Here is a 17,879-nt window from a genome sequence, read left to right as displayed (position 1 = left end):
GAGAACCATTTTCACTGAATATCTGAATGCTCAACCAGTGCAAAACATAGCCTTGCTCAAAAGCCTTCAGAGACTCCTTATTGCCTATAACAAGGGGTAGCATTTGACCTTTGGCTTATTTTTGTATGGCCAGTAAGCTAAGAATGGTCAAAAATGGTTTTTCCAGCCAAGTGCAGTAGCTCATGCCTGTGATCCCAATATTTTGGAAGGCTGAAGTGGGAGGACTCTTTGAAACCATGAGTTTGAGACCAGCCTGGCCAACAAAGTGAAACCCCCATCTCGAAAAAAATTAGCTGAGTTTGGTGTTGTGTGCTTATATTCCTAGCTACTTAGGAGGCTGAGGCAGGAGGATCGCTTGAGCCCAGGAGGTCGAGGCTGTAGTGAATTACGATCGTGCCACTGCACTCCAGCTTGGGCGACAGAGCAAGGCATTGTCTCTTAAAAAAGTTTTTTAAATGGTTTTTCCATTTTTAAAGGGTTATAAAAGAGAAAATATATTGAAAAAAGTGTCCGTGTGTGTGTATATATGTGTGTGCATGTGCAATAGAGACATTGAGTAGTTTGCAAAGCTGAAAATGTTTACTATTTAGCCACTTAGTTCGTTGACCCCTGGCCTACAGCAGTGGTTCTCAAACTTGAAAGTGCGTCAAGATGACCTGGGGAAGTTTGTTTTAAAATGCAGATTGCTGGGCCATATCCACCAGATATTCAGATTTAGTAGGTCTGGCAAGGAACCAAAGAAACTACGTTTTAATACCTCAGCTGTTCTGTAGGCCACACTTTGAAAAACAGTGGTCTTCAAGATAAGGTCCACGGTCATTATCCAGTCTTTCAAGGCCTACCTTGAATAGGCCTCACCTTATCTTTCCACCCTTATCTCTCATTACTTGCTGTCCAGGCTATACTACTCAATGAGCATGTCTAACTATTCATGACATGTCTCACTATTCATGACATGGCTCAGTGTTCCCAGACACATCTCACTATTCCCACCTCCCTGACTTTGCCTCCTTTTTTTCCTAATTTAGTTTTGTTTCAACTGTCCCAAGTTCTACCCATTTATTCAAGTTCCAACAGTAGCAGATTTGCCCTGACCACTCCCTCTCAAGTGTTCTCCCCCTCCTCTCAAGTCCTGTATTGTTCATACCACCAATTTGATATTTCATTACATATTGCCTTGTATTTTTAATTAATTTTTTAATGTGTCTGTGTCTTCTCTTCCCATAGAAACTATAAGTTCCTTCAGAGCAGAGATCAAGTTGTTTACTTCTTCCTGTTTTATGTAACGCCTTGAACCAACAGTACTATGCATATAGTAGTGGCTCATTAAAATATTTGATCAATAAATGATTATGAAATTCAGACTATTAGTATCAGAGTTTAAGAATACAATCAACTACAGAACCATATAAGAATGAACCGAAACTGTCACCTGAAACCATTCTTTCCATTTGCAATGTTATTTCTACACCCTTCAGAGTTTCCTGTTTTAGCCAACTTTTATGGTGTGTTTCATTTCAGTTTATTTCCCCTCTTTAGCACCTCCCTTACAGTGACCCCTGCCCCACCCCCAAACTCTTACGCATTTGGTTTATTTTAAATCCTCCATGATTCCATAACTAGCATCCTGTAGTGGCTTCACTAGCCACCCCTACCCCATCCTTGCCTTCTTTCATCTACCTAACCACTCTGCTCTTTCCCACCAAGTCCATAGCTTCCTCCTATCTGTGTTCACCTCCTTTTAAAGTATGATTTTATAACTGTGCCTAGTGGTATTTCCCATGAGAAGAAATACAAATGGCCACTAAACTTATGAAAAGGTGCTCAACACTCTAATACTTAAAGAAAGGCAAATTAGAGCAAGACCATTCTTTCTGCCTAAGATTAAAGAGAATAACAATAGTTTGGGAACTCTCATACATGATTGGTCCAAGTGTAAATTGGTACATTTCTGGATTGATCGATAATCAGGATTTTCATGAATTATCCTTGTTTAAGACTTCATTTCTAAGTTGAAGTACTATTTTCATTTATTTTGTTTGTTTTATTTTGTTTACTTCATATTTTTTGCCTAGAGCCTTTAACTGGTTTTAACTGCCTCCCTAGGGCAAAACATAAGGCTTGGGAAATTCAAACATACCTATTATATACAAATAGAGTTAATATTTTTTTAAAGTCGCTGTTGGGCTGTAGTGAAGACTGAAAACATTAAATAAATACAGAAACAATTTTTGTTTGAAGTAAGAAAGAGGACAGTACCTGAATTTGCTAATAGTCCTCCCATTTTACAGATTGATTATCTGAACATAGTGTGACTATATGTGAGAGGAAAGGGGTGGAGGTGGGCAGTGTGTTTACCTGTATACGTAGAGGCTTGTGAGGGTTACTTTAAATCCCAGCTTTAATCTCCCAGGCCTCTAATCGTTTACTAAGTTAAAATGGAAAACAGACCCCTTTCTTGAAAAGTTTTTCCCCCATCTTTCTTCAGGTTTTAAAACACTGTTATGAGGCTGCTATTAGGAGACAAGGTCATGGCTGTTTTCAGCCTTCCATGTTTTAGCCAGAAAGATGTACTATAAGTTACTTATTTATAACCAAATCTGCATTATAGAGAGGCACTTTATAATTAGATTTTTGGTATATAATGGCTAATATTTGTATTGCTCATATTTTTCAAAGGGTTATCACATTGTACATCTTTGGAAAAAATCCCAAGACTTTAACTATAACCACTTAAACAAAACAAAACGTACAACTTGTAAGATGGTGCCAGTTTCCCTTATTGAATTCTGTTGATAATGCCTCAATTCTAGGCTCTCGCCCTTCCCTACTTTTTAGAACAGGTTGTCAAAGAGAGCCCAGACATCCCATTGCTTGGAAAAGGAAGTCCAGTTATAGTTTTCCATGAGTTTGAAAAGGAACCCCCAAACTTCACTTGGGGCCAAAGTTCTACCTCATCTTGTAATTACGAGATTAGAGACCAGAGGTTTGTATTACTTTTATTTCTCAGCTTGTTAGTTTTGTATTGCTGCCTTCTCATCTACCCTGCTTCTCACAGCTGCTCTAGATTTTCAGATGTTGAAAATAGGAATGCCATATCCCGAAGTGATTATTTTGATGTTTCTTTATCTGTTAGGTGTAGAAGACGCCTTCAGTTTCACCTCCAAAGTCATGACCGTGTCCCTGCACAAATTCTCCCCGGGATTTTTCCCAGGCAAGTGATCATAAACTCAATATTACATTTGATGACTAAATACTGAAATTCTTCTATACATTTCTTACACTTGGACAGTTCCATGCTGTTAATGCCTTATTGCTACAGTCCTATGCAAACTTTTAACACACGTTACCTCAGGTGACAATAACAAGAAGAATGACATTAAAGTTGTTTCTTTTTCCAGGTGATTTTTATGGGCTGTCAACAGATCACTTATGCTTACTACAGTAGTAGACACCCCATGCAACTCCTAACATCCTGAATAATTGCAGTGATAAATTGATATTATGTCCACCTAAAAAGCATGAAGCCAAGCAAAGGAGTTAATCTCTTATTTTTTCATTTGATCCAGTAAGATGAAAACTAAGGTTTTTCAGTTTCCTTATGGTTTGCCTGCTTCTCCAAGATTGTTTACAACAGTTACTTCTTTATATTATTTTTCTTAATTTCTTTCCCTGGAAACTATCACTAATTCATTCAGGATTATTCTCCTAATTGATCTTTTCAGTCTTCTGAATTCCTATCAGGAAATCCTTTAAGTTTTCTGGGTTCTCATGTTCCTAATAAGTGATCATAGTGCTCTTCTCTTTTATAGGAACAGGTGACGTGTCTGATGTTGGCCTAGGGAAGGGACGGTACTACAGTGTAAATGTGCCCATTCAGGATGGCATACAAGATGAAAAATATTACCAAATCTTTGAAAGGTATGGCAGCAACACTGAGCCAGTAATAAGTAGATTACAGTTCTGTAGGATGAAATGGCCCCTATCTCACAATGTAAACAAGAACAATGTAAAAGAAAACGTCTACATACCTATAAAGCTTTTGTATACTGGTCATTATGCCTATTTGATCAGTAGCTATCCGCTGTATGACAGAGCCAAGCAGTTGGACCAGAGCCATGCTCCAGGTTGGATCTTACCCACTACTCAATATGATTAAGGCCATCCCAAGAGCAGAGCTTTTAGGCTATCCTGAAGAATCCCTTATTTGCTGCTTTCTTAGATAAAGAAACCTGCATGTGTGTTATTTCATCAACCTGACAGGGTTCATTTCAGTTGTCAGGGTTCATTATGGAGACCTGTGCCTTCTTCTACTGGTGTAAATATTAGAGAATTGACTATTATTATTCATCATGCATTCTTACGTTTTATCCGCTGTGTTAAAATTGGAGTCAGATACCTGTTCTTTTTATACCATGGTTAAGGATTAAGTTACGGACAATCGTAGGCAGACACATTGGTGCCAATATGTGGACCACTGGAGTTGAAAAGCCCTATGGAATGGGGGTGGGAGGTTGTGCTAAACTCATATTCATAAAAATTGAGATTGGTCAGGCACAAGTGGTGGCAGAGAAAGCAAATCCAACTAGAAGTCAGCAAGTCAACATTACCGAAGGTAAGTAATGGGAATTGAGGTACTCTTGATCCCTCCCCAACTTAGCTCGTATTTCTCCCAACCTCTGGTGGAGGTTCTTCCCAAAGGAGCCTGCCTGCACTGGCTATCATCACTGGCAGTTGTATAAACAAAGCAGAATTATTAAAAAATAAAAACTTTATGCTTCAAAAGTGCCTCTTAGCTCAAAAGATTTGGTGAGCCAAGTCATCATTCAGTTATTCAGCAGCATAAGCCTCTTCATAATTTTGATCATGACTCCTGGCTACCTCTGTATTATCATACTGAAAAAACCTTTTTTTTTTTGGAGCCTGCCATCAATGGTTTAATTGCCCTTCTTTGTTCCCCTTAAGCTCTCTTCTGTTCTTGAGATGTGCAAATCAGAGCTGCTTATGTAACTTTACCAATAAAGATATCCTGCAGTTCTATGTAAAAGGAGAATTATTTTGTTTTTGTTTTAATACCCTTCTTAACAGTGCCCGATTTTGTTGCCCTTTTTTTTTTTTTTTTTTTTTTTTTTTTTTTGTCATAACAGAAAACTAGGTTGTTCTCTTCAGTGCACTGTCCACAGTGTTTCCTAGAGCCCTATCCTGGGTCTTAATTGAAAGGTCAGCACTCATCATCGTGCAAGTGTAGTTTGTAATATCTAGTGCTCCCTAGATGGATCACCCTAAATGGATCACCTTACATGTACCCCTTACAAATCCCTAAATGGATCACCTTACATATGCCCCTATTGAAGGTTATCTGCCAATCATAAAACCTCCTGAGATCTTCTTTATCTCCCATCAACTTGGCATTTCACTGCCTGGGAAAGCTGAGTATTATCTGCAGACTTGAGGATTTTCCAGTGCCCACCCCCAAAGAAGTCTACTATTTATCCTTCTTCAGTCAGAAAAAAATATCTGTTTCTACCCTATATTTTCTCTTTTTTTTCTGTAGACCAGTTCCTACTACATGATAAAAAAATATTTTAAATCCCATGGTAATTCGTGTTTAAAAATAGCCTTGGTATCAAACCTAATCAGAAGCATTTTTAAAGTAAGTTTAGCCCCAAGGAAAAGATCTGTAGAAGATTACACATGATTTCCCTTTACAAAAAGCATGATGCCACTCGCATCCCAATAGATTGATGGCTTTTGTGTACAGGAGGCTAGCATTTATTAAAAATTCTTCCAGCTTGCCTACTAAAGAACCAGACACTCATCAGTTTATAGTTCCGAGGGCCCCTTTGCCTGTGGACCCACACTGGCAATGCAAGCCACACAGTGATCATCCAGAATAACAGGTTCCGGGTTTTCATTAGAGGTGTAATAACATTTTTCCTTTGCTTTCCTTCAGAAGTCAAGTCTGGTCAGGGCATTATGTGAAGGCACCTGTGATTCCAAGGGTACCAAGAAGGCTTCCTGGCCCAACTGTCTCTCATCTGTTGGATTAATACCTGAAATTCCTTTAACAGGAAACATACTTTTATTCTACAATTAGAAATAGTCCTTAAAATGAAATTTTGGCACAACCTCTCATCCTCACCCCTCCTGTACCATAGTTTCACAGAGCCTTTCTTTTTTGGGGTGGTGGACAGGGTCTTCCCCTGTTGCCCAGGCTGGAGTACAATGGTGGTCACGGCTCACTGTAGCATTGACCTCCTGGATTCAAGTGATCTCCTTGCTTCAGCTTCCCAAGTGGCTGGGACAAACAGGCACACAATACCACATCTGGCTAATTAAAAAAAAAAAAAAAAAAAAAAACTTTTAGTAGAGATGAGGTATACCTTCACAGTGCCATTCTTGACAATGAATTGTGAAGGGGTCAGAGCATGAGCTCCCTGAGTATTCTGAGGAGGAGGAATTGCATAATGGAGCAGTAGAGGGAAAGGGGTACCAAAAACCACAGCGATCTTTGCCAAGAGTTTTGCAGAGGGCCAGCCCTGGTAACTAGATCACTCAGTCCCAGGCGTTATGCTTTTGAATACTTCTGGTATGTGGCTTGGAAACAGTCTCTTACACATTTGCCATTGTTACCTCTGACCCTTCTGCCAACCTCAAAAGATATATTACACATAGGAATGGCTTAATCTTTTTATAAAAAGTCATTCAATTTATCTACTGTCTTCTTTTCATCCTTTTATTTTATTTTATTTATTTTTTTGAGATGAAATCTCACTCTGTTGCCCAGGCTAGAGTGCAGTGATGCGATCTAGGCTCACTGCAAGCTCCACCTCTGGGTTCACGCCATTATCCTGCCTCAGCCTCCCAAGTAGCTAGGACTACGGGCGCCCACCACCACACCCAGCTAATTTTTTTGTATTTTTAGTAAAGATGGGGTTTCACCATGTTAGCAACTATGTTCTCGATCACCTGACCTGGTGATCCGCCCACCTCAGCCTCCCAAAGTACTGGGATTACAGGTGTGAGCCACCGCGCCTGGCCCCTTTTCATCCTTTTTATTTCATGACCCCTCTGGTTCTCTGACTCACTCCTTACTTGTGATATGTAAAGGACCTCTTATTGCTGGTTCACTTATAAGATGCTCTCTTTTTTATTTGCCACCCAATTTCTAGTTTGCTCATGAATTGCTCCTTTTTCCTTTTCCTTCTTTCTTTCTTCTTTCCTTTACTTTTCTTCCTTCCTTCCTTCTCTTGTCTTTTCTCTTCCTTTTCTCCTTTTCCTTCCTTTTCTTCCTTAGTTCTTCCCTTCCTCCCTTTCTTTCTTCCTCTTTTCCTTTCTAAAATGGTTTTTTCCTCTGCTGTAGCCTTTTTTACTTTGCCAGCTAATCAGGCAGGAACTTAATGGTTTTAGTTTAAGCTTGAATATACCCCCTTCATTTAAAAATTGGCTTAGAGTTTCTTTTTGTAATAGACTGGACATGGAATCTTTACATGAAAATTTTCTGACACCAGAAGATCTCAAGTTCCATTTTCTATAAATGACAGATTTCACAGTGAGATCTCCCTAGATCATTCAATTCTAAGGTCAAGGGTCACTAATTCCCAAAGGCTTTCCATAATTTTCATGGGAGCTGCTAGAGTTGGTATCACAAGTAGAGCCCTGCTTTAACCAGCATAAAGGAACATTATCAACATTGCTCTGGTAAGCATACCTCCTCCTTCAAATGGAAGCCTATAGTCCTAGTATAGAGATGATAGAGGTATACTATATTTTCTATGTATGTGAAGGCCTAAACCTGACCCCACCACCACCCATCCCTGGGCCACACACGCATATACCCATGAAGGTTGGTGGGAAAGGGAGGCTGCTTTGCGAAAGGGAGGGTTTGCTAATTCCCAAGTTTTATCATCTGAAACAGGACATATTACACAGCCTATGTTTAACCTATTTGCTCTCTAAGTATAATATATTTGAATACAATCTGAGATAGTCTTAATAATGTTTAATGTTACCTAAAACTCTTTGTTGACGACTTTGGGAGCATTTATAGTTAAGGATTCTGAGAGAAAAGGACACTAACAATTATGGCCTTGCTGTTGGTTAAAGGGAGGTTTTGATAAATAGTAGGGTACCACTCTGAAATCTCAAATCTTTCAGGATGACCCAAGTACTTGCCCACTCTGAACTTCCATGACATATGTGACATATGTGAAGTTCAAACGAAGAAACTTAGAATTGTGCCGATACTTCTTAATTCTCATCCTGCCTATCATTTTATAGCCCTAACAGCCAGAAAGTATTCTTTACTAAATATCTGATTACCAATAGATATCGCATAAGAAAACCATATATAAAGTGCTTATAATGTAGATGGGTGAAGTTGACAGTTCAAAGTTTTGAAAAACAATCATGTTTTATTAAGAATATTCAACTATTCAACTTAGTAATTTCACCTAAAGGAAGATACATTGTTAAACAGACTTCTCAACAAATAGGACTTTTAAAAGATTCCATTAAAATGGAGTTCTAATTCAGTAGCAGTGTTTATATCTATAAATGCAAAATTCTGCTAGTTAGAGCTACCAACCTGACCAGAGAAATAACCTTACTCTAGTAAACCAGAGTTCATAATGGTAGCCATTAAAATAAGAACCTACCTGTGTTTGGTCCTTGGCCTATTTGCCTTGAGTTCTATGACTCATATTGTGTAGCTCAGAATTGAAAGAAACCTTTTCTTCCCCATCAAAGACTATTAACTTAAAAAAAATTCAGAGACCCCAGAAGTGAATAAACAACTTAAGATTCATACCTCTTTCCTTTTATGAGAGAAATACTATACTTTTCTATTTTAAATATTTCTTTTATAGCTCTTCAACTACTTCTCTGGAATATTAATTCTGCTGTTAATGGCCTTACCCCAGTAACCTACCCAGAAAGGACAACAGCAGAGTCATTAAAGGAATAGCTCATTAAAGCCTAAGTTTTTATTCCTGGGTAGAATCTTTTTGTCTGTCTATACTGAGCCCCCACTAATACCCAACAAGGAAGAAAAAAAATTACTAATACTAACTATAGTATCTTTCTATTATATGTTTATGGCATGAGAATTTTTCTTAGACTCTATCATTGCTTCTGAAATACATGTCAGTGGTATTTTAGGCATAGGATCAATTCCTGGGGTCTGGGGCCAAAATTCAGCTCTCTGAAGCCACTCTGACCTTCCTACAAAAGAATTGAGTACCTCAAGTCACTTTATAGGTATGTTAGTCTGTTTTGCATTGTTATAAAGGAATACCTGTGACAGTTATTTATAAATAGTAAGAGGTTAATTTGGCTCACAGTTCTGCAGACTATAAAAGCATGGTGCCAGCATCTGCTCAGCTTCTGATGAGGCCTCAGGAAGTTTACAATCATGATGGAAGGCAAAGGGGGAGTCAGCATATCACACAACAAGAGGGAGCAAGAGAAAAAGGAGGAAGTTCCAGGTTATTTTAACAACCAGCTCTTATTAACTCATAAAGTGAGAACTAACTCATTACCATGAGGACAGCACGAAGCCATTCATGAAGGATCCACCTCCAAGACCCAAATACCTTCCACCAGGCCCTACCTCCAACATTGGGGATCACATTTCAACATGATATTTGGAAAGGACGCACATTCAAACTATATCAACAGGGTTTTAAAAACATTCATGACAAAAAGGAGAGTTTGGGGAGGAGCTACCAAACTACATAGTTTATTGTTTGCCTGATGCTGTGCTTAACATTTGACATGCATTGTTGTGTGTGTATCTTTAAGTATAATGAAAGCATTTTATTCATTCATTTGACCAAAAAATGTATTGTCTACTCTATGACTGGTACTTGCAAATGAGGCAGATGAGGCTTCTGCACCCTGGAGCTTAGCTCTAAGGGAACCCTTGCCTGTGCCAGTAATTACACTAAACATTTACATTGCTTCATTTGATCCCTGTAGCCATCTATAATACCTACAAAAGTAGCTATTAGTATTGCCATTTTACAATGGGAATTGTAATACATTCTGATTTCTCATGAGATATGAGAAAACTGGAGAAAAGATTGACTTTCTTAAGGTCTCACACTTAGTAAATGGTGAAGCCTGAGTTTGAACCCACATCTGTCTGCCTCTTAACTATTGACTACATTTTCCCCGAAGTGTCACATGGAAGTGAGAAACTTAATGGTTGCAAACAAAGAAAAAAATACCATCCCTGGGACTTCTTGGAAAGCTGTATCTCAGGGGATTGTAGAAAATCCCCTCCCCAAAATAGAAACCATTTAACTATGCAAATGAACCACATGATCCATAGTATATGCAATTCTTTGTGTTTGTTTGTGAAAGTAAAACTTAGATTTTTGCCCAAAAAAGAATTGTTTAATCCCAAGGATTTAATTTGTAATTTTATAGATAGAAAACAAGAATAAATATTGCCAGAATTAACTTCTTAGGTTTTCAGTTCCTAAAGTTTGAAAACATGCAGATTCTGTAAATCCACCTTTCCCTTCATTTTCAATGGAGAAAATCCTGACTCCCTACTTTAGAAAGTGAATAGTGTCCCATGTTATTTTATAGAGGTCTTCTCATAGAATTACATATTTTTCATGTGGTTGTTTTAGATGAGTATAGCTAAAAATTTTTAACATCATGCATTTTTAAACTATAGGCAAAATTTATACCACCTCTTGGTCCTCGTGGAAGGCCATATCTGCATAAAGGGTAGAGATTCTCCATTCATGCTAAGCTGTTCAACCAATACCAGTTGAATAAAATGAGGACCAAGGGACATCACTAAAGGGCATTTAAGGGAAATGTTTCCTTTCACTATTGACTTTTACTGTTAATATTTAAAGAAGAGATGTTTTAATTATGATTGGTTTTTCTTTCATTATAAGTCATCTAGAATTTATCTTCCACCTGGGACTCCAGGTTCCTTATCATTCAATTTTAGAAGCAGGTAGGGCTAGGCACAGGTGGCTCACACCTATAATCCCAGCATTTTGGGAGGCCAAGGTAGGCAGATTGCTTGAGGCTAGGAGTTCAAGACCAGCCTGGCAATATAATAAAACCCCGTGTCTACTAAAAATACAAAAATTAGCTAGGTGTGGTGGTGCGCATCTATAATCCCAGCTACTCAGGAGGCTGAGGCAGGAGAATCACTTGAACCTGAGAGACAGAGGTTGCAGTGAGCTGAAATTGTGCCACCCCCCTCTAGCCTGTATGACAGAGTGAGACTCTGTCTCAAGAAAAAAAAAAAGGAAGCAGGTAGATCTTCAGTGAAAGAGAGCCCAACAAGTGTAATTTACTCCTTTAGGCCTGGTGATGTGGCAAAAGCAATGCATACACACACATATTCATAAATAAATATTTTAAGCAATACAGTTTTTTAAAATTTCTCTTTCATTTGATGAGAATGGATGAACCCTCTAGAAATTTGCATGTGAGAACAAGTAATTATATAGCCTTCCATCTTCATCCCTGATATGGTCTAGCTTTGTGTCCCCACCCAAATCTCATCTTGAATTGTAATCCAAATTGTAATCCCCACATGTTGGGGGAGGGACCTCATGGGAGGTGATTAGACCATGGGGGCAATTCCTCCATACTGTTCTCATGATAGTGAGTTCTCATGAGATCTGATAGTTTTATAAGGGGCTTTCCCCCTCTCACTTTGCACTTCTTCCTGCTCTTATGTGAAGAAGGACATCTTTGCTTCCCCTTCTGCCGTGATTGTAAGTTTCCTGAGACTTCCCCAGCCCTGCAGAACCTCTATAAATTACCTAGTCTTGGGCAGTTCTTTTTTTTGCTGTTGTTTAATTTAAGTTCTGGGATATATGTGCAGAACGTGCAGGTTTGTTACATAGTTATACATGTAACATGGTGGTTTGCTGCACCTATCAACCCGTCATCTAGGTTTTAAGCCCCACATGCATTAGGTATTTGTCCTAATGCTCTCCCTCCCCTGGCCCCCCCACCCCCTGACAAACCCCAGTGTGTCATGTTCCCCTCCCTGTGTCCATGCGTTCTCATTGTTCAGCTCTCACTTATGAGTAAGAGCATTCAGTGTTTGGTTTTCTGTTCCAGTGTTAGTTTGCTGAGAATGATGGCTTCCAGCTTCATCCATGTCCCTGCAAAGAACATGAACTCATTCATTTTTATGGCTGCATAGTATTCCATGGCATATATATGCCACATTTTTTTTATCCAGTCTGTCACTGATGGGCATTTGGGTTGGTTCCAAGTCTGCTATCGTAAATAGTGCTGCAATAAACATACATGTGCATGTGTCTTTATAGTAGAATGATTTATATTCCTTTGGGTATATACCCAGTAATGGGATTGCTGGGTCAAATGGTATTTCTGGTAGATCCTTGAGGAATCGCCACACTGTCTTCCACAATGGTTGAACTAATTTACACTCCCACCAACAGTGTAAAAGCATTCCTATTTATGCACAGCCTCACCAGCATCTGTTGTCTCTTGACTTTACAGCATCATGAGCACAAGCTAATACATTCCCCATTTCATTACAATCTGAGAACTGATAAAAAATTATTTACAAACTTATTCTACCTCTCTTCATTTGGGTCACAGCTACACTACCTTGATAATCACTAGCTCACTTTCGCCCAATGATTAAGGTAACAGAAGCTGCTAATTCATTCTATAAGCCTTGCACTTTGAACTCAGCCCTCTATAAGTAAGGTATTTGTGTTAAATGCTTTTGTTCTATTTAATAAACTCTTATCCTGCCTCTCGGGGTATGGCAGATGTAAAATTACCTGTTGTTTCTGGAAAATGGATGACTCAGACACTAATTAAAGTTACTGTTAATGTTAGCCACAGGTGGAAATGAGGCCAAAGTGAGCCATTCATTTATTCTTCCTAGTTTGATGTGCCTTTTAAAATATTAAATTCAAGAGGCATTAACTGTGTCAGAATGTAGGATAATGAGGAAGAAGGAGATACTGTGCTTCACTGAGTTATCCTGAAACCTCAGTCAGTGAACTCACCCTGCCTGTCCTCAGGATTTGTTTAGGGTTGCAGTGGTGAACTGTTGTTTCCTCTCACCTAATCCTTAGGACTTAAAATTCAGGTAGTTAGAGGGACAGTTCTTATATTCTCCTTCCCTTCTCAACTGATGTCTTTTATGACTGCTGAACTGCACCAAGTAGCCCTGCCATCATGACAGTCCCTCCCACCTTGAGCAAACAAGTCTTCATAGGTATATTGTTTCATTTGTATCAAGGAAGACAGTCTTCTGGAATTCTGTGAGTTTGTGCTGTTTCTCTGATGTGCCTCTTCTCTAGTCTCTTGTTATGCTGACTGATCCCTGCCTCCTGGAGCAAGTGACCTGATTCTTTGGCAGCAGTTGAATAAGTTCTGATGCTAAAACATGCTCTGAAACTCTCCAGAGATAGGAAGACCTTGCTCCTAAATGGAAATCTTGAAAATTACACCCTTTAACATCACTCTGCCCTGAAAAGAAACCCAGACTTGACTATAATCTGGGCTTCATAGGATATTCTAACATCGAAATTCATATTATTCCTCTCAGCTGCTCTCCACCATGCACCCCACCAACCTCTGCCCTAATCCTCTCTCTCCCACATTCTTTAGTCACTGCTCTGTCCCTTCAGTGTAGCCTAGAAAAACTACTGTTTAGGTTTTGCTTCAACATGTTATGGCTTTGAATGACTGTGCCTGACATTGCCATACACCTAGCAGCTGCCAGGACTGATGAGCTGCCTCGTTGTGACGTGTTGACAAGGACTATACAGAGATTTAGTTAAACCCAATATCCAGCACCTGATGAAAAAGCCTGATGTTAAGTTGGCTGGACTTTGCTCTGTGTGCACTGTTAACCCATTGTACTACCAGAAAAGAGCCATGTCCATTGGTACTTAAAGAAGAGCTGAAGGACTGGGCACGGTGGCTCACACCAGTAATCCCAGCATTTTGGGAGGCCAAGGCGGGCAGATCACTTGAAGTCAGGATTTCAAGACCAGCCTGGCCAACCTGGCGAAACCCTGTCTCGACTAAAAATACAAAAATTAGCTGGGCATGGTGGCGCGTGCCTATAGTCCCAGCTATTTGGGAGGCTGAGCCAGATTGAATCACTTGAACCCAGGAGGCGGAGGTCACAGTGAGCCAAGATCAAGCCACTACACTCCAGCCTAGGTGACAGAGCAGGACTTCATCAAAAAAAAAAAAAAAAAAAAAAAAAAAGAAGGACTAAAGGAAAGAACTGCTCAAAAAAGCTATATCAAATAACCAGCTAACAAGTTAATAAGCAAAAGGGCATGTGTGTGTGCCAGGGGCTAAAAGCAATGTGTTTGCCTGGAGGTGATGCAAGTGCCATTGCATAGTGAGCCAGAAGCTAAGGGGTTTGTGTGTGCCAGCTCCCTGTTGAGGGGGATGGGGGAATAGAGAGGGGAGGGAGACCATGTTAAATATGTTAGGGGTAAAGTGGAAAAATATCTATCTTATTTAAATACAGGCAAGCCTCACTAACTCAGCCTAATTAGAGGAAAGCCAGTCTGAATCATGGGATATTTTTAAATGCATTTTTATTACTTTCAAGCACTGGACATGCTAGTAATTCAAACTAGACTAACAGCATAGTACAGCACCTCAGGGAAGGGGCTTTAAGAATCATTTGTAATTAGCATATCAATTATTTGTATGTAAGTGTATATGCACAAAGTGCATAAAAAGTTTATTCTCCTAAGTAGGACAAACATTTCCCAGTGCAGTCCTGTTTACACTATTAATTTGCTTAGCCAGCCCTTTTTGTGCCAAGATAGATGTATGTAAGAAATGCTTATTTCCTCAGGGAAGAATGAATCGCTTCCCTGTGTTTAGTCCAGTAACTAAGAAGCGGAGCGCCACTTGATTGGTTTGGGATTTCCAGGATATGGAGTTTTGAATTTGCATACAGACTAGAGAGATTTCATATGGAGAAGATCTGGCAGCCATTGCCAGAGATCCAGTTTCCCCATCTGGATTTCATTGACGTGATCTGTATTTCATCAAGCAACAGGACACTGATCCTGAATGATCCACCAGACACTCTAACATAGGCATGTTTAGCATACATCCTACCCCAGAAAAATAACTGTTAAAATATGATGAGTTGGAGTTATTCTATGTGCAGTACTTAAAAGTAATAAAAATGCGTTTCTTTTTAAGTCCCACAAAAACCATGCAATATCAAGTTAATGATGAAAATCAATCCCCAAACTCTTTCTTGCACACCTCATTGTATGACGGCATTGCAGAGATTTCCAATCATCTGGGAAAGGATATTATATTTTGATGAGCTGCGCCAGGTGCTAACTATATGGCAGGATTTCAGGCTTTGAATCTTAGGAAGGCCCTCAGGGGTAAAGAAGACTGAGGCAAGGGCTAGGGGCATGTTTATTGTTAACAAATCACTATTGTTCACCTAAGTTCAAAAAGTGAGCAATTGAATTGGAAAAGAAGAGGTATCAGTTATATAAGGAAGGTAGAAAATATGATTAGGAAATGAGAAACAGAGATATAGGCCTGTATTCCCACCCATATGTATTAAACTGTGCTCTAGGTAAATTGTGAATTCTTCAAGGCTTAGAGAGTAAAAACTAAGTGCAGAGAGCATAAGCACAAGCAGTAAATATACACACAAATGTAACTATAGTTTGGAATGACTCCAACACTCCCCTTTCCCCCAAGGGCATTGCTATCCAGGGTCTACAAAGGCCAAATAGCTGTTTGGCTTCCAATCTGATTTTTTGCCTAAGAAATCAGAGAAGTCGGTTTCAATTTTAATAATATATTCTCCCAACATCTATATAACAGAAAGGCACTTGTATTTCTGTCCCTTCTTAAAGTGAATTTTGTGTTTGGTGAAAGGTAATAGATTGGCAGCACTGGAAAATGAATTACTGTATTCCCAGAACAGGTATAACCCAGCAGTGACACGATGAAATTTCTCTCTGCCTTTGGGGACCATTAGAATACTATTCAGGAAGTCACTGCTCTGGTGTGCTGTGCTGAACTCACCAGTATCCTAGTGGACTGAAATAATTAACATAGCACTCCAAGGGCCTGACTTGAGGCCATTCATTTATTCATTCAATGTTATGGAGTGCTTACTATATGCCTGATGCTGGGAGAAGACTTTCACAAATGTTATATCATTTAATCCTCACAACAACCCTGTGAGGGAGATAATATTATTGTTTTACAGAGAAGGAAACTGAGGTTCAGAGAAATGATTTGTCCAAGTTGCCATGCAAACACTGGATCCAAGCTTATCTGACTCCAAATCCAGCATTCTCCCTGAACTGAGTGCTGTAGGGGTTGCAAAGGGGGAGAGATGAGACATATGGTCAAATGGTGTGACACAGAGCAGAATGCTCTACACTATGAGCACTCCTGGTGGTTACAGAGCAGTTAAATGACCTACCCCAGATCAAATAGCACAGATAGCCTTAGGATTCATATTCTTTAGGTCTTCTTCCATTTTTTGTTTTTTAACTTAGCTCTCCAAACCAGCCTACCTCTCTTCCCACCCTACCCCCTGCCCAGATAATGTACACTCCGCTTGCTAGGTCATCTGGCCTCTCAGAATGAAGAGAGCCAAAGACCATTGGGATTTAGTAACAAGAGCATTGCATTCGAATTAGAATTAGTGTTCTAATTCTAGCTCTGACGATTCACTTCAGGCCACTGGTAAGGTGCCATGCAAACACTGGATGACTTTAATTCTGGATGACTCACTTTCCGTTGTGTGAATGAGAATGGTTTACTTCTAAGAGGTATAGTGAGAGATAAGTAAGAATATGCTAAAAATAGTATGCAGCCCTTTCTGTTGCCAAGGTGACACGTAATTGATGAGTAGAATTACCTACTACAAGGCATGTTAGAAAGAGATGCCCGTTAGAATCTATGTTTCTATATAATAGACTCAGCAGTGAGAGAAAAGATGCCCCTTTAAAATGTTAAGAAATTACGTCACAAAAATTGAAACAGCAAAAGAGATATGAGGTTGTTTGCTGGTTGGTTGGTTGGTTGGTTGGTTGGTTGGGGAGCTTAAGGTTTGTCTTTTATTTTATGGATTTGGTGTTTTTTTTTGTTTCATGTTTTTGGAAGTTCATGGAACCAGTGCTGCTTGTTTGATGCTAAAAGCAGAAAAAGAAACTTAGAGAAAATTAAATGTCTTCTGAATATGTCCAGGAGGCACCCATGTTCTCCAACAAAATGACACATCATGCTCACTGCAAGGCAACCTCCCTCCTCCCAAATCCCTGCATCCCTGAACCATTTGTAATAGATATTCAGAAGTCACTGAGGCATTTACCATATGCTGCATCCCCTGGCAGGTTGAGTTGTTGCAGAATGAGTCAGCAGTACCTGAGCTCAAATAGGATTGAGAGAATTTAGAGAAAACATACCTATGGAAAGTTGAACGGCTCCCATTTGGGACTGACTAGTAATACTTTGGGTCCTTAACACAGTCTGCCTCTCAATCCCATCAAATGCAATAGGTTTAAAATTTATGTCTTAGAAAGGGGTTTTGCTGCTGGCAATAACTTTTCTCAGGCTGACATTGATAATTCAAAGCGTTAGTAGCAAATATTTTTCTCTTCTATCCCTCTGCATCCTACCCTTCTTGGTTTTTCAACTTTGAATTTCTCATTTCTTTACTCTCTATTGAGGGAGTCTCTAGAGGGTGCTGAGAGTGTCTGTTGGAAAGCATGAAGATGACAAGGCTGGTTTAGACTGGTGTACAAGGTAGAAAGTCAGGAGACTAAACCTTCTGGGAGCATGAACCCGTCAGAGGTCTTGCTAGAGGGACAAGTTAGGGTTACCAC

The 17,879-nt window shown here is 39.4% G+C and overlaps 1 protein-coding gene across 4 annotated transcripts in view; it reads left to right on the top strand.

Annotated features, from left to right (window-relative positions):
- HDAC8 (histone deacetylase 8) overlaps nucleotides 1-17,879 on the top strand; it is a 247,230-nt gene that overhangs the window by 81,756 nt on the left and 147,595 nt on the right. For 3 of the 4 annotated variants that reach the window (XM_005593948.4, XM_065538015.2, XM_005593950.5), the window contains exons 6-7: nucleotides 3,137-3,214; nucleotides 3,813-3,921. In XM_005593948.4, coding sequence (XP_005594005.2) covers nucleotides 3,137-3,214; nucleotides 3,813-3,921 — 187 coding nt within the window. The remainder of the gene's footprint in view (nucleotides 1-3,136; nucleotides 3,215-3,812; nucleotides 3,922-17,879) is intronic. The other variant, XM_074029331.1, reaches the window with a different exon arrangement.

This window comes from Macaca fascicularis, chromosome X (genome assembly GCF_037993035.2).
Source record: "Macaca fascicularis isolate 582-1 chromosome X, T2T-MFA8v1.1".
Lineage (NCBI taxonomy): Eukaryota > Metazoa > Chordata > Mammalia > Primates > Cercopithecidae > Macaca > Macaca fascicularis.
Note: the sequence above shows the minus strand (reverse complement) of the source record. Positions and strands in the feature narration are given on the sequence as shown.